At 36.7% G+C, this 23,308-nt stretch overlaps 1 protein-coding gene across 1 annotated transcript; it reads right to left on the reverse strand.

The window, feature by feature from the left end:
• Positions 1–965: 965 nt before the first annotated feature.
• Positions 966–11,319, reverse strand: LOC149814208 (uncharacterized). Its single transcript, XM_089988702.1, has 4 exons — positions 10,933–11,319; positions 10,168–10,277; positions 9,751–9,855; positions 966–1,805 (listed from the first exon to the last, which is right to left on the reverse strand). Exons 1-4 carry the CDS (start codon positions 11,273–11,275, stop codon positions 1,044–1,046), a joined length of 1,320 nt encoding a protein of 439 aa, XP_089844828.1. The 5' UTR covers positions 11,276–11,319; the 3' UTR covers positions 966–1,043.
• Positions 11,320–23,308: the final 11,989 nt, after the last annotated feature.

A 23,308-nucleotide genomic window follows, 5' to 3' on the forward strand; every position in this document is an offset into this window, starting at 1 on the left:
TGTTTGACAGGATTTAGGTTTTATATTTATCTTTTGTAAATATCATGAATATTTAATTAGGTTTTATGTTTTTTTAATTAAAATTTAGGTGTTTGATTTCGATTTTTTTATTGAGGTAAATATTTATTTTGGTATTCTAGTGTTTTTATTTTTAATCAACATTAAGCATAATTTTACATGCTTAATTTTAGTTAGAAACTTAAAAAATTAGTATGTTTTAGTTGGGCGAATATGTGAATGATGTTTGTTTAAGATTTCGGTTTTTGGTTTTGTTTTTAGTTATTAAGTTTTGGGTTTTTTTTGTTTTTTTTTCAATTAGCCTTTAACTATTTATGTATTTTTTCTTTTCAATCAACATTGAACTTGATTTCTCAGGTTTCATTTTAGTTATAAACTTAGAATTTTAGGGGTTTATTTTTTTAATTATTATTTATAAATGATGTTTGATAAGATTTAAGGATAAATATTTAATTAGGTTTTATATTCTTTGTGTTTTTTTCTCCTTTTTACTGACCATTTGTACCCACCATAGTTTAAATTCTTGGCTCTGCCACTGTCTCATACATGGGCCCCACATTTTTCTCAGAGCCGTTGATGCCCTGGATGAACGGCAGAAAACATAGTTAAACCATGGTATATCTGGGATGCCGTTTATGGCATGAATGAATGGCATCAGGGTGATCCATCGGAGGTCGCTCTGGCCTGATAGGCACTCTTTTTCATATGGGGGCTAGTGGGTTGTACATTTTGTATGGCTCAACAGCATTTGTGTTTCTCCTCATACGAGTTGACAGTAGACTAAACTCTGCTGAGTCTCAATATTGACTTGATTAAGTCGGCTGAGCTTTATCATCCAGTCGACTGAATCAGCTTCAATATCAGTGACTCATCTGAGTCAGTCGAGTCACGATGCATTCAAACGCCCCCTAATAAATGAAATAAAAGTGCCCACGCCAAAGGCCTTGTTTGGCTCCAGCAACAACACTTGGAAGCAAGCATGTAATAACTAAAGGAGAAGCAAAGTTACAAAGAAGAGTAAAGGATCAAATTGAGTCAAGCCATTCATCAAAATCATCTAATGACACTAATGATGCATTTCCAATCTCATCACATTTTCTTTCATTGCTCACAACAGATGCCCCTGCTTCTAAAAGCATTCCCTTATCCAATCCATGAGTGACAGTATCTCTAGACTTCATGAGAGGCATCTGATTAGATTCTTTATAGGCTAATCCTGAAAATGACCCACCAACTGTGGAAGTAGAGGAGGAAGCCAGGGATTCTCTTGAAGAGGAAGAGACAGAAAGTCCAATAAACCTTGTCGGTACATTGGTCTTTCCCTCGATGTCAAATGAATCTAAGAGGTTGGTCTTACCAAATGAATCAAGTAGAATATCAAGCTCTGCCTCTGCTGCAGCTGCCTCAAATATGTTTGTTGCTAGATTTTCTATTGATTCTGATGTATTGTCTTGCTCTCTCTTTGATTTTGAAGTATCATCTTTCGAGGGCAATATGTTTTCAAGTTGGTCTGACTGACCCAGATAAGAAACTTTGGTTGCCTTTTGGGGGATGCTTTGCCCTTGAGTAATCTCATATTTTACATCATATCTATTCTGCCTTATGCCATCATCTCCTTGAGCGCCACTGATTGAAATTGACGTCTCATCAGTTTTATGCAGATTGGTATCCTCAGAGCAAGCCATATTAACTGCTAAAGACTGCCGCTCAGGTTCCGATTTATTAGCATGAGAAATTTCAACATTTTCAGAGCCCTCATTAATGGGTTGTTTGGAGCCGTTAGCACACTGTCAACAGAAAATTGGTATGTGTCAGAAAATACATCCAACAATTATCCTATCCAAAGTTACAGATACATATATTTCATGGAATTTTATTGACAAAATAACAACAATGACGATGGATAGAATAAGGCACATACAAAAAACATGATACATAAAAGGCGAGGCAGTGAAGGTTGAACGATCTGACACAGTACCAGCCCCCACTTGCTCAAAGAAAGCAAAAGAATGAATCATCATCATCTATGAAATGCCCACGCACATTTTAGTGTAGCAACTTAGCACTCAACTCAGCCAGCTATTCATTTTCCACTTTCTCACAAAAGATGAAATGAAAACCACTCACGCAATACTGGATTTTTTGTGAAGTAATTGAAATAATAATGCACAAACTTTCACATTTTTTTTGCATTAACCCTCTATCAAGATGGCAAGAGGCTAAATCAGTGACACCTAGAGAACAAGCATACATATATGTGTGCATGCATGTGAGTGTGCGTGAGTGTGTGCATGTGTGTGTGCGTGTGTCAAAAAAGCATTCACATACTTTTCTCTTTCAGCATTGAATTTGATAAATTAAATGTCTTAAATATGGATATAATTGAACCAGTGTTGACTAAATTACATGCACCTTTTGCAATGGTTTCTAACTTTCCCTCTTGCCTCGTGTTGTATGGTAAGTACATACTGATTTGAGCACGTTCACAGACATCCAGCCTGAGCATTTCAAATTCTTTAAATCCACAGGGCCTAAATAGTCACCACATACACAAAAAATTGATAAACTTTTTCATGAGGACGAAAACCACTTATAGAATGAGATAGAACATGTGAGAATTACCATTACATGCATCCAATTAAGGATTTTCTTTTGGAGGTATTCACTTGATAGAATTGAGCCTTGGAACCGTGTGTGTGTGTGTATAGAGTTAATATTTCGATCGCACCTGAAATTGACTTAGCAAAGCCCTTATTTTTTGTGGTAAATTTAACCTCATAGATATGATCTACATGCCCAGCTTAGTAGAAATAAGATCACCAGAATCCATGTGTACAGGTTTTTCAGGTGATGCAAAAGTCAATGGCTATAAATGCATCAAATTTTCTTGACTCATCAAAACATGTTTTTTCATCAAAAAAGTACAATCCAAGGGTCAATTCTCACTAAATAGACCATGCTAAACACATCTAAAGGTTAGTTTGTGTTAAAATGACTTGCATTGTATCATGAGATTTCAGCTAGATTGTAGGTACAATTGACTGTAGTAAATATATATATATATATATATATATATATATATATATATATATATATATGGGGAAATATTGGCTACCCTCGAGTGTACCATAACTCTAGTAGACACCAGCTTGTTCAAATTTTCTTAGTTTTTTTTATCAATCAAGTCTTACTGACATAATTTGTATGGTTTTTTTAATCAAAAACATGTTTTAGATTGTCCAATCCTGTTGTATAAGCGAATTTTCTAAGGGCTAGAAAATTCAACGGTTTATAATGCCTCAAATTTTCAAATTTAAGAAAATCATAGTTTTATGTAGAAGCCACCCAATCCAAAGTGCAGTTCCTAGTAAATGAACCATGTTGAATGCATTTATGGGGTTGAATTTGCCAAATAAATCTCACACCTATGAGATTCAGCTAGAGTATTGTATTGCAGAGTGCAGACAATATATATAGGGTACTTTGGGATGGGCCAACTGAGTTTCAGACATGAATCAACCCATTTTATCCATTTAATGATCCAATGAATGTGTACTTAACACTTAAAATTAAATGGAGTCCAATGTTAACTATATGCTTTTTTATTATGAATTGTTAGTTACATTTCTTTAACATGTTTTAGATCTTTAGTTCTTATTCACCCTCTACAAGTTCATGTGTAAATCATTTCATAAAATATATATAGAGGGAGAGAGAGAGAGTAGATGGTAGCTGCCTGTTAAAATGTAAACTGCAATATATATATATATATATATATATTATTTAATATTATTATATTTTCTTTTATTATTTTCTTTTTCTATTTTTTTATTTTCTTTTTTAGCATCTAGTTCAATAGAAACTAAATATTTTGATCCAGTCAAGTTCCTGTTGGAACTTGACTGTGCAAGTAGCTGTTGGACTGTAGTCCAACAGCTATAATAAATGCTGTTGGACTATAGTCCAACAGCTATAATAATAAATGCTGTCTATATTAAGAGACGTTGGAATCCAACGTCTCTTTTTGGACCTCTCTCTCCCATTTTTTTGTATATATAGGGGTGAACCCCTTCAATGTAAATAACCATGCTTCTTAAGCATTTTGTTCATGAATAAAGTATTATTTATTTTTCAAGTGTTCTTCCCTTTATACCCTTTCAAGGGTCATGCTTGTAGTGTCTCCAATAGACACTTGTTTGTGAGTTATTTGTGCATTTGTTGAAGACCACCATTTCATTACATGGTATCAAAGCTACGAAATCCTTAGATCTTGAAGTGCTTCCGCCTCGATTTCCGTGCCACATTTACAAAAGGTGTTTCATCACCTTGTTCTTGGCTCAAGAAGATTTGTTTGAAGAAAGGCGAGCTTGTGCTACAAAAAAAAAATTGGTTTTGTATCCTCTCTTATTCCTTTGTCTACTCTTTTTCTTTTCTTTTTATTTTTCTCTCTCTCTCCTCCTATTTATTCCTCTCTTACCCTTGTAAAAGATGGATGACAATGATAAGATCACCATCATTCCTATGAAGCTAAATGATACTAACTATGTAATGTGGGCTTCGATTATGAAGCACCACATTTGGGGAAAAGGTTTATGGGGTATAGTGGATGGTTCCGATTTGGAACCTAAACTATCTCTTACCAAGAAAGAGGGTGATAAAGAGGTTCCTCTAACGGAAGAAGAGAAGAGTAAGGCGTTAGCCACTTATGAAAAGAAATGGAAAGAATGGAGGATAGGGCATGCAAAAATTATGTCATGGCTCATCAATAGCATAGACATTAAAAAATGCTCTAGTCTAGCTAAGTTTGAGCATGCCGATAAGGCTTGGGAATACCTCAAAAACATGTATTCCCTTAAAGATATTGCACATGTATGCAATTTACAAGATAAAGTTCGGACAATGACTCAAAAAGATAAAACTATTCGAGAATATTATAATGAGTTGTCCGAACTTTGGGAAGAGTTGGCTCTTCTTGAGCCCAAATGGCATTGTGCCGAAGACATCGAGCTTCGTCAAAAGCAACTCGATATGGAACATTTCTATCAATTTGTGAATGGTCTAAGGCCGGAGTTTGAATCCACCAAATCGGCCCTTTTACATCGTGGAAAAATTCCTTCTATTGTTGATACTATAGAAGAGCTCACTATGGAGGAAAATAGACTTAGAAAAAGTACTCCAAAAGTTGATGATGACTCCGTTTTAGCTGTATCTAGACCGGGGAATCATACTCGTACTTACAAGCCGCCTCATTTTGGAAGGCAAAACAGCGACTTTGATAAAAGAAAAGTTATTTGTCATCATTGTCATGAACCGGGGCACTATAGGCCTCAATGTCCAAAGTTAAAAAGAAGAGAAGAAAAAAGAGTTGCATCTGTTGAATCTGAGTCAAAAGATCAAGATGCACCTGTGTCTATGGCTCAACTGATGGAAATCCTTCAACCTCTTCTCAAAGGGGTATCCTCCTCAACCGAAGCCTCAACTGGAGCGGCAGTTGCATCTTTCTCCGGTCCAGGTAACTTTCCTTGGCTTTTAGATTCTGGTGCTTCTTTTCATATGACCCCAAATGTTAATAGTCTATCCGAATGTCTTAAAAATGACTCAAGTGTGTCAAAGGTTTTTACAGCCAATGGCACATCTCTCGAAGTAAAAGGAATAGGATGTTTTGAAAATCTTCAAAAATCCAAAAGATTTTTTATCCCAGAAGTTAGATATATCCCTAAACTTAATTTGAATCTCTTATCTGTCTCGCAAATATCTGATTATGGATGTAATATCTCCTTCTCTTCTCATGGTTGTTGGGTACAGGATCGCCAGTCAGGGAAGCTGATTGGGGAAGGCCATAGAGAAGGAGGACTTTATTACATGGACTTTTTGGAATTACCCAAGAATGCATTTTGTTATAATATTCAGAAATTAGAATTGGATTTATGGCACAAAAGGCTTGGTCATCCTCATATGTCTAAAATTCAATATTTTCCAAGTTTGGAAAAATTTTGTAATTCTGAAAATTTTTCTTGTAAAGACTGCATTCTTGGCAAAATGAAAAGGTTACCATTTCTTAGTAGAACTTTTGTTTCCTCACGACCACTTGAGTTAATACATTCGGATGTTTGGGGCCCCGCACCAGTTATTTCCAAAGGTGGTTATACATATTATGTCATTTTTGTTGATGACTTTTCTAGACATACTTGGATTTATTTTCTTAAACATAAATCTGATGTCTTTGCTAACTTTCAAATATTTCATAAAATGGTTAAAAATAAGTTTCAAAATGATATTTCTGTTTTTCGCACTGATTCAGGGGGAGAATTTATGTCCAACGAATTCAAAGACTATCTCAATTTACATGGTATTACACATCAAAGATCATGTCCACACACTCCACAACAGAATGGCCTAGCCGAACGCAAACATCGGCACATTATGGAAACTACTAGGACATTGCTAATTGCAAATCAAGTTCCAAAAAGTTTTTGGGCTGAAGCGGTCCTAACTGCCACCTACCTCATTAATAGGATGCCATCTTCCTCATTAAAGAATACAACTCCAATAGAAAAGCTTGTTAATTTAACTCCAGATTATTCTAGATTAAGAGTCTTTGGATGCAAATGTTTTGTTTTCACCAACAGAAATGATAAACTCTCTCCTCGTGCAATCCCATGTGCCTTTTTAGGATATGCTGATAATCAAAAAGGCTACAGGTGTTTCGATTTTCAAAATGACAAATTATATGTGTCAAGAAATGTATCTTTTTTGGAAAAAGAAAGCTTCTTTGAATTTGAAAAATCCAAGGATGTCACTGAATACTCGTTTTTAATTGATCCAACTTCAAAATCCAATGAATGTGATGTTGGATGTGACCTTGACAATGATCAAAGTCCTATTGTTGTTGAAAATGATGATAATGAAGAGCAAATCCATAGGGATGTTAGTCTACAATATTCAAGACGTAGAGAGCAAAATCTTCCATGTGCATTACAAAAATACTCTGAAGTCTCACCTAGAAGAACGTCTAGAATCTCTAAACCTCCAGAAAAATTTGTGTCTTATGAATCTTTTTCACCCACGTATAGGGCCGCCATTACATTAATACAATCATATGTTGAACCATCATCCTATTCTCAAGCAAAAAATCATATAGAATGGATAGAAGCCATGAAAATAGAATTGGATGCACTAGAAAAGGCCAATACTTGGACGATACAAGATATTCCTCCGGGTAAGAAACCTATAGGTTGTAGGTGGGTATACAAAGTCAAAACCAAAAGTGATGGGACCCTGGAAAGATATAAGGCCCGTTTAGTAGCAAAAGGATATGCCCAAGAGTATGGCATCGATTATGAAGAAACATTTGCTCCTGTGGCCCGTATGACCACTGTTAGAACTTTAATAGCCTTGGCCTCCATTAGAACATGGCCTATCTTTCAATTAGATGTCAAAAATGCTTTCCTGAATGGGAATCTCGTTGAAGAAGTATACATGGAAGCCCCACCTGGTATTAGTATCCCTAAGGGTAAAGCTCTTCGTCTAGAAAAAGCTCTTTATGGTCTTAAACAGGCTCCAAAAGCCTGGTATGACCGATTTAGTCATGTTATGCTTGATATTGGTTTTCAACCTTGTTTAACTGACACTGCTTTGTTTGTTAAGAAATCTGATGCAGGCATCATTATTCTTCTTCTCTATGTGGACGATATGATCATCACCGGAGGCGACAAACAGGGAGTTGCGAATATCAAATCTCTTCTTAAAACTCACTTTGAAATGACTGACTTAGGTTTATTAAGATATTTTTTAGGCATTGAAGTTGCTTATTCCCCTCGGGGGTATTTGATATCTCAATCTAAATTTGCTCTTGATATCGTTTCCAGGTCTGGAATTACAGATGATAAGAAAGTAGACACTCCAGAAGTTGTCAATGTTAAAATGAAAATTGATGATGGAGAACTTCTTGATGATCCTACTCCTTATAGACAACTTGTTGGAGCTCTTTCTTATCTTTCCATTACTAGGCCAGATATAACTCATGCGGTTCATACAGTCAGTCAGTTTCAGCATGCTCCCACCTCCGTGCACATGGGAGCGATTTTGCGTATTATTAGATACTTAAAATCCTCTCTTTCACGAGGACTCTTCTTGTCTGCTTCATCTTCATTAAATTTAATTGCATATACTGATGCTGACTGGGGAGGTGATCCCAATAATAGACACTCAACTACTGGTTTTTGTGTGTTCCTAGGTGAAACCTTAATTTCGTGGAGATGCAAGAAGCAGCAGAAAGTCTCTCTTTCCTCCACCGAAGCTGAATACAGAGCCATGGCAACCACCACTATGGAGGTTGTTTGGCTCAGACGATTGCTAGCAGATATAGGAGCTAAAGCAACGCAAGCTTCAAAGATGTGCTGTGACAACAAAAGTGCGATCTACATTGCAAGCAACCGGACATTCCATGAGCGCACTAAACACATTGAGATGGACTGTCACTATGTCAGAGAGGAATACTTACATGGAACCATTGATCTGCCATATGTTACATCAGAATATCAATTAGCAGACTTCTTCACCAAGCCTCTCGCTGCTCCCAGATTTCACTTCCTCTTAGACAAACTTTCGCTCATTGTACCGTAAGTTTGAAGGGGAGTGTTAAAATGTAAACTGCAATATATATATATATATATATATATATATTATTTAATATTATTATATTTTCTTTTATTATTTTCTTTTTCTATTTTTTTATTTTCTTTTTTAGCATCTAGTTCAATAGAAACTAAATATTTTGATCCAGTCAAGTTCCTGTTGGAACTTGACTGTGCAAGTAGCTGTTGGACTGTAGTCCAACAGCTATAATAAATGTTGTTGGACTATAGTCCAACAGCTATAATAATAAATGCTGTTGGACTGTAGTCCAACAGCTATATTAAGAGACGTTGGAATCCAACGTCTCTTTTTGGAGAGCTCAAAATGAGCTCTCCTCTCTCTCCCATTTTTTTGTATATATAGGGGTGAACCCCTTCAATGTAAATAACCATGCTTCTTAAGCATTTTGTTCATGAATAAAGTATTATTTATTTTTCAAGTGTTCTTCCCTTTATACCCTTTCAAGGGTCATGCTTGTAGTGTCTCCAATAGACACTTGTTTGTGAGTTATTTGTGCATTTGTTGAAGACCACCATTTCATTACACTGCCTACCGCCAGCCTACCACAACTGAACAGGCACTTTTGGGTTGTTTTCGCAAATCTCACCCTGCAGATGTGTTTGACATGGTTGATTTTCTTGGAAACGATACTTGGATAATGTTTTTTCAATTAAAAACTTGTTTTTTAAAGCCTTGAATATTTATGAAAATTCTAGACCATCAATTTTTAAATCTTATAAAAACATACCTGCATGTTGGAATCAGACGATCCAAGAGTTGATTCCTATAAAATCAAGTATGTAGAACACATCGGTATGGTCAGATTTAAGGAAAACGTGAAAAAAAAAACTTCAGAAGCCCAGCAGGCTGGTGGTAGGTCAGAAAAGTGGTAGGCAGCTACCACTTTTCCCACATATATATATATATATATATATATATATATATATATATATATATATATATATATATATATATATATATATATATATATATATATATATATATCGAGAGAGAGAGAGAGAGTGTTCTCATATTTTAAGGTGCCCACAGTGATGACCTAAACAGAGTTTACTAAAATGTAATTAAACACCATACCATGCTTGCAGGCAATATATCATCCTCAATAAAGAGCCTCTTCGAGGGTTCTAAGTTAGCAAGTTCTGCAGCGAGAAGATGAAGGTCCAGGGAAAAGAAAGATGCCTACATCAGACCAAAAGGAAAACCGTTAACATATAACAGACAAAAGTTAATCCTGTACTCATGTTGCAGCTGAATATAAGTCGGATGAAGACAATTAGATGATTCTTGGATCTCTTCAGAGTAACACCAATCTAAAAGTATGAATTCCCGACTAAAAAAAGCAGAAAAAAATAGATAAATCTTTGAACAAATGCAAGCATATGGTATTCAAAACATCTGCAGACACTGTTCCTGCAATATATGAATGATATTGAAAACATCAGGTATCAAGTGATCCAACACTATCAATGATAGAACAAAGGAAATGATTACCTCATAGTCTAATGCAGAACTGTCATCAACATGAAAATTGTCGTCTGCACCCTGTGATAAGAATCCCTTTCCCCGGGCAGAAAGCATAGAACTTACTCCCTGAGAAAAATCTAAAAAGCAATTTCTTGTTAATTTTATGTACTAGATCAGAACCCCTTTCTTTTCTTCCTTCCCAAGGACAGAAAACATATGTCTACAGAACAGTTTTACCTCAACGTTGGAGAATCACACAGCATACGCACGTACAATTAGGGCAGGACAAAATATGGAAAGATACAAAACACATAAAAAACACCGTTTGTCTTACAAGGAAGTGCATACCCACATAGTTTATGCAATTGCTCCTAGACCATACAGCCAAATGCAATGGAGCATTTCAAGAAACATAACCAAGTTATAACCAACACTTGGCATTTTGCAACCATCTCAAGTAACATAATGGCTGCTTGGGAAGAAACTAAAGAAAAACCAAAAATCCTCCCCAGAACATAGAAAGATAAAATGGCAGTTTGCAAAGGCAGGAAAACCGTTTACTGAAGACAACAGAAATTACCAAAAGAACATTTTCCTTCACTATCCATCATGATTCCAGAAATGGGTTCATTTCAACTTAGTGTCCACTAATCTTCAAAACTAAAAGACCAACAAACTAAACAAAAGTTACAACTCCAAACCAAAAACAAAATATACAAAACAGAAGAACCCATCTCAAAAGAATTGCACAAAAAGAAAAAAAACGCATTCAAAAGCAGAAATCTAGCCAACCTTGAAGCAGGACTTCATGAAAAGAGGGCACACCGCGAGACTGAGATTGGGCCTCAGAGATCAAATACGAATAGTCAGCACCTTTACTTTTGGGAACCACAATTTCTTGCTTGGGAAGTTGGGAAGATGGGTTTTCTGAACCAGATTCACCCAACTCTTCTTCTTCCTCATAGCGGTCCCAATTGGAAGGAAGGTTTTGGTGGGTGTGGATATTTTGAGTTGGGTATCGGTTTTTTTGGGGCCTCTTGTTGGTGGGCTTGTTGGTTTCAGGCCTTCGACCACCACGTTGGTGTTGTTGGTGGTGAGAACCACCTTTTGATTTGCTGGAGGCCTTCACATCCATCCTCCCCAATACTTGCAATGCTTTGGGGCAGAGAACGAAGATGGTGTTTGTAAGAGAGAGAGAGAGAGTGGGTGCAAATCGATTCGGGTTCAAACAGTTTGGGTCTTAAGTAGATCTGTTTTTGTCGGGTCAAATAAATAGACCCGAACCAATTTAATTTGGGTTAAGGTCTAGTTTCCGGTATGGCTGAAAATTTTGAACCCATATGGATTAACGGGCTTAGATAAAGGATGGAGTTAGTTCCGGATGGGTCAAATCTTAATTTGATTCATATTTAGGTCGGGTCTATATATTACTAAGAGTGAAAACTTTTATGGGTTAATCAGTTCAGGTATAAATTAGAAAAGTTGTTATCATAAAGAAAAACCTAAGCATGAACATAATTAGCAAACATTAGGCTCGGGTTAGAGTTGGTTTGAGTATTGGGTCCAATATGGGTTCAGGTTTGAGCTAGTCGAGTACATGTATAAAAACCATTTAGGTCAGGTATGAAACAATTTTGAGTACTACCGGGTTCAGGTTTGCGTCGGTTCTAATATAAATTACATAGAACTGTTAGGGTGAGGTATAAAAACCTGGTAGGGTCTAATCAGTTTTGGTCTATACTTTTCATGCCCAAAACCTGGTAGGGTCTAATCGCAAAGAAAACCTGTGAACCTCCTTTAACTAATTACTTCTCAATGAGATCTGCAAATATATGATGACATTCACAAATACTTTTTGTTCTACATTATAAACTCACTCCATGCTCATTGATCTATTAAAATCATATTAGATCGAGGACATTAGATTGATTTGAGCACACCCAACCCAGTCGGACTCAGTTAAAATCTATGCATTTCTGAATGTGGCCTAATTGGATCCGCTTTTCCAGATTTGGAAAAAGAGAGGGAAGAAAAAGGTAACATCAAATCTATATATGATTCATATAATTGGGTACAAATTTCATAGGATTCATAATCAGATGCAAAGACACATACTGAATACAAGAACGGATTTCAAATTGATTACGAAATATATATCATGATACTGGATCCTGTAAAACAAGACTGAAAACAAGGCTTTTATATGTAAAATGTGCAAATGGATTAGATTAAATCTGAATTCGGACATAGATCCAACATAAAAGGCCATTATGAATTTAAAAACATTCGAGTGTGTAAATACGAATCCAATCTGAATACCATTTTTTTGTTTTGGATAATAATGTGAATACCGTTTTGTATCTTACATTGATGATCCATGTCTGAAAATAAAGTGTTGGATTCAGATCAGAGGCCCGACCAAACCCGACCCGTTTGCACCCCGTAAAATAACGAGACTTTCAATTACATGGTCTGGACTAGTTTCAGTTATGTGGATAGGGTTGCTGATCTAATTTGCATCAGGCCTTGTGAGTTGTGACTTGATAATCCGAATCTAATCTGATCCATCTGAACAAGATCCGTCCCCGTATGTGCTTGGGTTTACAGGCCTACATCACACATACCGCTTTTGCCATAGGCTTTGCTCTAGTCGAGTTTTTGTTTTTTGGATTTATAACCCAAAAACATGAAGACTTGATTCATACATCATGCCGTGCCAATCACTCAACACTGAAGCACCATAGATTTGTTATGCAATATCATTTCCCCTTCAAATTGATTGGTTTGGAATAGTTACCATCAGCAGCATGAAAATAACCGGTTAATATAAGTCACCTTCCCACTGTTTCTTCACGTGTTTTTCCTTGATGAGTGGCCAGCATAATTACAAAATGATGGCATTATTATGAAAAGACATCATATGTATATTTATCATTATTATCTGTTGTCAAGGAGTTAAAAACAGATATTGAAACTAGACTGCTATAAATGTTCCACAGGAAAATAGTTTTTCTTGATGCTCTTATTGAAAAGCTTGGGTTACATCCATTGATCATAGATAGAACCATAGTTAACGATTGCTACATGGGAAAGCTCATTTCCAAAGTGGAAAACTCTTCGCGCTTTCTCAAAGGGAGGAAAAGCTTTGGAAAACCCGCTTCTAAAATATGAGAAATTCTATTTTTTTGTGGAAAACCTGTTTCTTCCTTGTTTTGGAATTTGATTCCCCTTAGCTCCCGTAACGTTTCATCTTTTTTGTCACTTTCTCTTGTTTCTCCCTTACTTCTTATGTTTTAAAAAATAATAATTTTTTTTTTTATAATAAGTTCAGATATTGGTTTTAAATGGTTTTATATTTGTATTGTTCATGTCAATTCTTATTTATTTTCCTCCTTGCTTAATATTGCTTTCTATGAATTTCTTTTTCATTTGTCATGAACTTCCATAATAGCTTCACAACTGTATTTGGCTTCTTGCTTCATACTACTTTGTTAGCACTCGATTTCGAAAGGAAATCGACTTCAAAAGAGAATAGGATTGAATCGGTTTCGCCGAAACAAGGAGGAAGCAGGCTTCTCACTATCAATGGCTTCAACATGAATTGTCTACATCAACAAATTCATGTTAGTGGGTGTTCAAGATAAGTAGGTACATCCAAACACTAAGGTAAACGTGATATATCACATGGTCAATTCTCCAACATGGTGAAATCTCTCATCCACATGATAATGATAATGGTTGGTGCACCTCAACCTCAACCTCAGCCGTGCGTATTTGACCGGAACTCTAGCCTTCTTATCTGACCAAACAGAGTCATTATCTGCTTTTACAACCGACTCATGATACACAGTCATAACAAAATCCAGTGTTTTTAAGAAGGATGAATGAATCGAGAGGCTCACAACTCGACTCAATTTGGCATAATAATGTGCTTGTTTGGGCTCGTAAAAGTGGAGTCATATTTAGCTCAACCATTTCTTTTTTTTATAGAAAGCTAGAGAATAACTCATGGTGGGATTCGATCTCGAGACCCCTTGATTATGACAGTGCGACCTAACTATCCAGCTATCTGATTCGACCCCGAACTCAGCTTGAGCATGTCCAGTGCACATTTTTGCGCTCTCGCTTAGAACTCATAACGCGAGCTCATTAAAGCTTGTATTGGACCAAAACGAACCAAGTTTGTTAGATTTCGCCCTAGATGGTCCCTTAACTCAAAGTTTCAAACATTGGGATTATTTGATATTCAAAAAATATATCTTTGTATAGATTTCGAAGGAGAGAACAGATGGGTGAACCATCCCTCTTCTCATATTTGACATATATTTTTAAAGGGTATTGTTTGCTGCCCTTATGCATAACGAGCCTCTTAGTCAAAAATTGCAATTTTTTTTTTGCATATTTATCCTCCAATGTAATCTACATATTTGGATTAGTAAAAATCGATTTTTTTTTGACATGTGTGTTTCATTTTTTGAGATTGAAAAATCAATGACCCATAATGTAACAAAATTTCAACACTCTAAAAATCGTATTTTTATGTCAAAAAAATAAGATACTAAGACGATTCCTAGTTCCTAATATTTTGATGATGCTATAGACGTTCATGAGGTCAAATTTGGTCAAGACAACCTCTTTTTACGAGTTCCAGATAGAGGGTTCTTAGCCACGACCCTCGAGTCGAGGGTAATAAATATTAACTTTATTTTTAAAATAATTATTATGTTATAATAAATATTTTTTCTTAAAAGTGACAAAAGTGTCTTTTTACCTTTCCTTACTTAATTTCTCGTATTAGTATTTTCACTTTTATAATCGTAGGCATCCGTATCCATACTCATGTCGGTCTTCCTCCATGCCCCCATAAAAACCATCTTCGTCGTCTTCCTTTGTCCGAGAGAAAGAACAGAGGAGGAAATCAAGGAAGGACGGAAAAATTCGTTCTTTGGATGGCAAGAAGCAGCAGCAACAAATACGCGGCCGTCAATTTCAACGAGATCTACGGCAACAAATCCTCCCTCCCCTCTGCGTCTTCCTCCTCCACCACCAACCCCCCTCCTTCCCTCGCCTCCTACAGGCCCAGATTCCCCTCCAATGGCGGCATGCTCGTCCTGACCCGTCCCTCCAAGCCCAAACCCCAAGCCCCCACCGTCTCCGATCTCCGCCCCCAGCCCACCCACCAAACCCCCGCCACCGTTTCCCCTCAAATCCCTTCGGAACAGCCACAAATCGAGCCTACCCACGACCCCGTTCCCAAGATCCGTCCGGCGTCGTCGAAGCCGGAGCCCTTCATCCCTCCCCACCTCCGCCCGGGGTTCATCGGAGGAGGGTGCAAGGTTACCGAGGTTGGGCAGAGTGCCCGCCCGAAGTCCGGTGGGTCGATCGAGTCGCACGTACGCCCGGAATTCGACGGTGGCGAGCCGCCTCGGCCGGGTTCGGCCAGGAATCGTGTGAGCTCAAATGGGTTATCTTCTTCTTCCTCCTATGATCACAGGACTAGGAAGAATCACTTCTACAACCCTCACAATATAGTCGGTTAATTGGGAGGTACAATACCCAAAACTCCCTTTCTCTTCCTGCTCTCTTTTCCTTTTTATTCAGTCTGGTTGTTGTTGTTGTTGTTGTTGTTTAAAAGTAGAAAACCAAGAATTTCTGTTGTCTTGGTGACTCTTTTGTAGAAGTTTATGATGTTAGGATTGTTGTGGGGAAGAATTGCTCTGTTTTAGGTGTAATGGGTTCATGCATATGTTGGTTGTAAGATGGCTTGTGAAGGAGGCTTGATGAGAGCTTATCATATGTACTCTGATAATTGCTGTTGTTGGATGATGCTTCTGTGTATGAATAAGAGTTGGGATTTTATTATTCTGCTCATGATTTTATTGTTTTTGGTGATTTTGATTCAGGAGAGTGGCACTTTTGTTTCTTTCTTATTTCTCTGCATACAGTTGATAAAAGTTGGGCCTATCCTTTTCCCAAGATCCTTATATTCTTGCATTGATTGTGTTTCATGGTGCAATGATCCTGCTTTCTTTTTAGCATGTGGGCAGTTTTATTGCCACATATTTCCTATAGCATAAACTTGGAGTATGAGGTTTGGCATAAGTGTTAGGTTAATTTAGGTAGTTATAAATATACTCAATACTGCAGGAGAGGAAATTTTATTGCCTTTTGTTTTGGCGTCTAGTGATTGGTGATGTGTAATCCCAAACCTTGGTTTCAAATGGTTTCATCATCCTGGGGGCTGATGAGTTTCTCTTTAAATGAAGACGCAACTGAACAATCTGCAGCAGTGGTGCTCCATTTTTATGTCAAAGAATCCACTATTACTACGTATTGGATGTTGACTTGTCCTCCCCACTTGTGTGAAAAACATTAAATCTTTTTTGCTTTTATCCTTGTTTTGAAAGGCAAGCTGGGGTTAGTACGACCCCCCACCAGTTATTCAACTGTACCACTGGGTTTTCAACCTGTAACACTAACGTCCCACCACAAGGAGACATGCACTGACAGCTCCTACCAACCACGCTGAGCCCCCGTTGGTTAGTGATTCTCAACTACTTTGTTGTCATACTTTCCATTGTGGGCTAGCGGTTATTGGAGTAAAGCAACTCATGTTAGTTAACAGCTGAAGAACTGGGCTGTGTGAGGAATCTCCATGCGTATTATAATATGTTAGAATTTTGATTGTCATGGCATCTTAACAAGGTGATCTTAAGTTGGAATCTCACACCTATCCAATATGGGTGAAATCTATACTAGTAATGTTCGCTTCTTGTGACCTGTGTAACATGGGCACTTCCAGAAGGGTGTCGATGTCGAACCCATGTAGATGCTCAGACTGGTCCTAGTACTCCATTGGTGCAGGTCAGTCTAAATTCAGATGTGACCCCATCCAGACCTGACCCATTACCTATTATGTCAGATCATTTCATCCATTCATGGTTGTTTTCTTCTGTTATTGTATTGTGTTTAATACACACATAGACACTTGCATATGTACGCACATATATGCATATATGCAATCTTTTTCTTAGAAAATAATAGACTCATTTGTGTGTGTGTGTAATAGTCATACCCTGTAACCACACTTTTAGAAATTTACATGTCGCACCCTACATGCCCACAACCGAACCTGTATCTGTATGTATGACATAGCTTGTGACAAAATGACAAAATGTCTTATGTAAATGTCAAAACTTTTGTTTCTCAACTAGTGTTTTTCCTCAAACAAAACTTGTCGTCCATTATGATACAAAGAAAACTGACAAATCTTTCATCCTCAATGTTTGTCTATCACTATGAAATAGTGCCGTATTGATGGTTGATGACAATGATAGTAATGGCCATCGGCTCATAGTGATGATGATGGTGCAAATAACATGTTGGTAAGTAGCTTTTAAAGATGAGAGTTCAGAAAAACTTGTTAGCAGGAGAAAGGAAACCATCAAACTTCCATTAAGGGTTGTTTTTTTTATTTTTCAACCCTTGTCCTCCCCTTCTAAATCTGTATGTGATGTTTTTTGGCAAATCTGACTCTATAAGATGTGATCTCCATGGTTGAAAACACATTATAGGACTCCTGGATCAAAGTTTTTGATGTGTAGGTAAGATTTTATGACATAGAAAAAGTCACAAATTTCAGAACCATTGATTTTTGGATCCTTATAAAATCCTATCTATATATAAAAAAAGTTTGATCCAAGAGTCCATTCACATGTTTTCAACCATGGAGATCACATCCATATGGTGAGATTTGCCAAAAAACATATGCACATTTTGAAGGGGAGGACATGGGATGGTCATGTTAAATTGTATAGTATCATTTATATATATTTATATATAGAGAGAGAAAGATACATATACATATATATCTTGTACATATATGTATATGTATCTATCTAATTATATATATAATATATATTCTTATACCTGATAAGGGTAAATCAGTCTTTTCACTTCATTTTGCGCATATTCTTATTTAAAGAATATGTATGTATTTTTCTCCTTTTTATTTTTTTTCTTTTTCCTTTTTTTCTTTTTCTTTTAGCACATGGAGGGGCCCACCCAATATGATCGTTGGGCCCTCCAACGGTCCTAATTATGACAGTTGGAGGGGCTCCAACGATCATATTGGGAGCCCCTCCATGGTCTCCCTTTGTTATATAATGGGGTTCCCCTCTCTTGTATATGTCAAGCTTTTTGTAAAGTTCTCCTTATTGTTTCAATAAAGAAATATATTTGTATGCCTTTCTGCATGTGTATCCATGCCCTTGTGAGTGTTTTCTTTGTGCCTTTGTGCAGACTTTTCATATCAAGAATATTGTGTTTTTGTGCACATATTTCCTCTATAGACATTTTTACAGGTCAATCCACCAAATGGTCCACCCTTGTCCTCAACTTCAAAAAGTCTGTGTTAGATATGTTTTTTTGACAAATTTGACCATATGGATGTGATATCCATGGTTGAAAACATATGAATAATCTCTTGAATCGAACTTTTTTTATGTGTAGGTAGGATTTTATAAGGATTAAAAAATCAACGGTTTTAAGTTTTCTGAAATTTCCTATCTTATAAAATCTTTTCTGCACATCAAAAAACTTTGATCCAGGTGTCTATTTATATGCTTTAAACCATGAAAATCACATACATACAGTCAGATTTGGCAAAAAATATGTCTAAAATACAAAATTTGAAGGGGAGGAAAAGGGGTAGACCATCGTAGACACTTATATTGGCAATATTTTCAAAATACCGCAATATTATCATTGTAAATTCAATAAATGATAATATAGGTAAAATATCGCCAATTTGATAATATTGTGATATTATCACGAGAATCTCATGATATTGTCAATTAGTTTTACTGTTTTTATTTATTTTTACATTTTAAATATGTTTTTATTTTTCATTTTACTTATTTCTTTTATTATTTATGTATTTTTGTCTAAACATGATATTTTCTTACTTATTTTTGTTATTTTTTAAGCCCTGAGATTTTTTCGAGATTTATCACTAAACCTATATCGCTAGAAATAGCCTCACCGAAATATAACCGATATCGATATTTGTGACTATGATGTATATATAGAGAGAAATTGGTAGCTGCTCACACGTTAGGTGCTAAATGATATGTGCTAAATTGGTTTTTCTGCCTTTCCGGTATTTTTTTTCGCAGTTCCAACCCCATAAATGTGTTGGGCATGGTCGATTTACGAGGAATCCACACCTGAATCATGAAAAAATGATATTTAGAGCCTAAAAAATTTACAAAGATTTTTTGCCGTTGATTTTTCGAACGTTATAAAAAGCCACCCATGTGTCAGAATGGAACACTTCAAATGCTGATCCCTATAAAATCAAGTACGTACAATCAGAATTTATAAATAAAATGAAAAGACTGAAAAACCCATTTAGCACGCTCATTTAGCACCTAATAGGTGAGCAGCTACCAATCTCTCTCTCTCTATATCTATCTATCTATCTATCTATCTATCTATATATATATATATATATACACCATTTATCTAACAGACTGTCCCCAGCCCTTTACATCTATTTTTTTTTTAATTTAAATGCATAGATGTGATCTCTATGCTTTATTTATTAGAAAACATGTATTGGTTTAAACATTTTTTTATGTTTATGTGTTTTTAGCTGAACAAAAAAATCAACGGTTCATATTATGCCAAAATTTTGATTAACTAAAACTCAAGTATTTTTGTTAAATTGATTCAATCCAAAGCATGCTTTTTACTAAATAAGCAATAATAAACACATCTACAAGTTTGGATAAAGTATTAAACACATGCCAGTATGGAACTTGCACATTACTCTCTCTCTCTTTATATATATATATATATATATATATATATATATATATATATATATATTAGTGTCTAACCAAAGAAAGGTCTAAAATCTACAACTGATGATAATCGATGGCATTTCTTCTTTAAAGATCGATTTTTTCATCGATGGGACTTTACATATTCGATTTTTATCATTCATTTAGATGCATTTTTTAAATTGCTAAAAATCAACAGCCATAATACTGTGTATTGTAAAGTTTTAAATGCATTGTGAGCCTCACGTTTTGAAAAGCATGTCTATATCTTGTAAAGTCTTCGTGTAAAGCATATTTCTTACTAAATAAATTATAAAGAACAAATATACGAGGTCCGTTCAATTAGAAGCTCAATCTTTGGAGAAGGGGAGCCATCGGATCATTGTGGTTGTAGATTTTGGACCTTCCTTTGGTTGGACGGTCCTCCTATATATATCATGATAATTGTTTGTTGCAGTCAGTGCTTTGTACACCATTGTTTTGTTGTTACTCAAACTCGGTTTACTCTGATGCCTGTAAAAATATACTTGTTACCATCTCTTTATTATCCTTTTCTCGATTTATCCACGCTGAGTATAGTGAAGAAAATGCATCATGAGCTTCATGTGGTAGTCCTTGGGGCTGCAGTTCATCAAAATTCCCACTGTTTTTTATTGATTAGCCATGTGATTAAGAAAATACAGGTGCCTTGAAAACTGCCGCCTACTTCAGTAGTTTGATTTTCCATTGATTGAAGTATTCATAAATTCAGCATGTTGCAACTAAGTCAGGTAGACCTTCATTGCTTTAAATTGAGTTATCGGATTGGTCTGCTAGATTGGCTAAACTCTGGCTGGAATTTAGAGGGGTTAGCCTCTGGTTTAAAGACAAGCATGCCACGAGGGTGCAAATCTTTCACTTGTATAATTGGACTGATCCACCAAGAATGTTCTTATAATACTTTTGATCAGGCTCTGTTAGCTCTCGTTTTTATGAATCAACTTACACTATGTTACAAGTGACCTTTGAATATTTGGAGATTGGTTAGATATGATGGATTTGTGCAGTGGTATTATCTCAAACCAACTTGCCTAAGGAACAAGATAGACTAATGGGTAAATAAGGATCTCAATGCCCACCAAATGGTGATAATGCCGTCCAAAACGACTGTCTCCTTCCTGGCTAGGGGCGACCATGGTTTGTAACCTGACATGGGGTGACCACAGTTCAACCCATCGGGCATATCCCTTGCCACAAAGTCGAAGCTGGGTGTACTCTTTCGGTGGTCTGGGTGACCTCAAAGGTATATTACCAACTGGAGGCTTGCCGATATGATGAAAAAGGTTTTTCCCTTGGCCTAGCCAAAAACAGTGCTTGTGATGATATGAACTCATAGAGCAACCTTATGGTCACAGAAGGGCCCTTTACATGATCTTGACAAGCTAATTATGCTTGACGTGTTGTTGTCATGTACAACTGGACATGGCACTGTGTTTGAGTCCAACTTGGCCATTCAAATTCTCCTCTGCATCTTTGAGTGTTTGGTAAAAATTGGGTCACATGTGCCGCTCATGCTAGTCATAAATATTGCCTATATTTTGGAAATATTGCAATGTTGTCACAGTATTTTAAAAATCAACGAAATAGCAAAAAGTTTGTGTCCAACATACCAACTTGGTATTAAAATCTTTTCAATTTTACATTTAAATTTTTTTCCATATTTAAAATACAGATATATATTTGGTACTAATGAAGGTACAAAACTACTGCACTAAAAATCATAGGTGTAGGCTGTATTGATTCAATCTAACAACATAAATGTATTCAGCATGGTTTGATAAGAATCGGACCTTGGATCATTATTTTTTTGGATGAAAGAATGTGATTTTTTGAGTCATGAAGTTTGGTACATTGTGGACCAAATGATTTTTGAAGTATTTGAAAAAATGTTTTGACATCACAATCACAGTTTTTTACAAAGGCAAGCTGGGTTAGGCGATAGTTTTTTTCATAGTCTAGCTGGGTTAGTCCGACCCCTGCCAGTTATACAACTGTACCATTGGCTCTTGAACCTGCAACGTTCCCTAGCTGAACCTATTTCCTACTAAATAGACCACATCTATAGACTCCAAATTACCAAAAAAAAATAAAGAAAAAAACGGTGATAGTTCTGTTCCTCCGTTATTACAAATATTTACCCTTCAAGTACATGCTGATGTTTTCTTGATATGTTACCGAGGAAAGCAAAAATAATTAATCTAACATATATGATAATTTCTCTCCCAAAAACAAAATTTGTCACATGGGTGCCTAGGGATGATAGTGGACTGGCGGAAAATGGGGCTTGCCCCGTTTGGACTGGGGATGGAGGCAAGAATGGACCTACGCTTTCTCGCATCTCGCACCGACTTAGATCCCCGTTTTGCCCCATCCCCTATCCTTCTTTAGAGATGGCAATAGACTGAGGGAAAATGGGGCTCTTCCTGCCTCTGTTTTGACCAGGGGTGGAGGTTAAAATCAAAGCCCCACACAGGGGTGGAGACCTTGTCCCCCACCCCCGCCCTGGTCCACTGCCATCCCTACGGGTGCCAACCTTGTCCAAACAGTAGATTCATTCCTTTCCAGCAAATATTCATCATGAGGCGAGAGAAGCAAATGACCAAAACACTGCCAAATAGTTGAGGGAATAATCCACCCAAGTAACACCATATACTGTCTTCAAATCAAACCTGTTCTCCAAATCATGCAAATCTTTGCCCATCTAAAAAAGGGAAATCTCTCTCTCTCTCTCTCTGCCAACCGGTTAGCAACAATTTCTCCAAGGGCGTAAAAAAAAAAAACATGTTCCATCTCACCACTTGAGTTACAGTGTAACTGATGCTTCTATGAGTATGCAGTTCATCGAATCCAATAGATGGTCAAGATGCTCATTGAGAAGAACGGTGCCCAACATGTTAAATTGACCGACTCTTCCAATAGGCCACTCCTGGGTCATCACTTTTAGGAGTATGATGATGAGTTGCAGATTGCACCAACCTTACTGACCTCCTTTACACTCAATAGGCTTGTCTTATGGATGTAGCCACACTCTTAGCCCAGACTTTGAGGTGGGTTTTCATCTGGGGTTCAGATGTCGGTGGTGGAATCCTCAATGTAAGCAAGTCTTTTCTCTCAATCAACCATGCCTCAGAGAGGTAGGTAGGGCCTTGTAACCCCCTCAGTTTCCTCAGCTTCTTTAGTGAATCTCCTCAGCCCGGGGATCACACTTGCAATGTGCGGGTTTGGATTTTCCTTGTCGAATACGAAGCCCAGGTGTGTGAAGCCCTTCAATTCCTCGAATTCGA

The sequence above is a fragment of the Nuphar pumila genome, chromosome 15, assembly GCF_984573655.1.
Source record: "Nuphar pumila chromosome 15, dmNupPumi1.hap1.1, whole genome shotgun sequence".
NCBI classification, from domain to species: Eukaryota; Viridiplantae; Streptophyta; class Magnoliopsida; order Nymphaeales; family Nymphaeaceae; genus Nuphar; species Nuphar pumila.

Coding starts and splice junctions, on each gene's coding strand:
- LOC149814208 (XM_089988702.1), bottom strand. CDS start 11,275: ATGGATGTGAAGGCCTCCAGCAAATCAAAAGGTGGTTCTCACCACCAA. Junction 10,278..10,932: donor TCATGAAGTCCTGCTTCAAG/GTTGGCTAGATT, acceptor ATTGCTTTTTAG/ATTTTTCTCAGGGAGTAAGT. Junction 1,806..9,750: donor ATATATTGCCTGCAAGCATG/GTATGGTGTTTA, acceptor TTCTGTTGACAG/TGTGCTAACGGCTCCAAACA.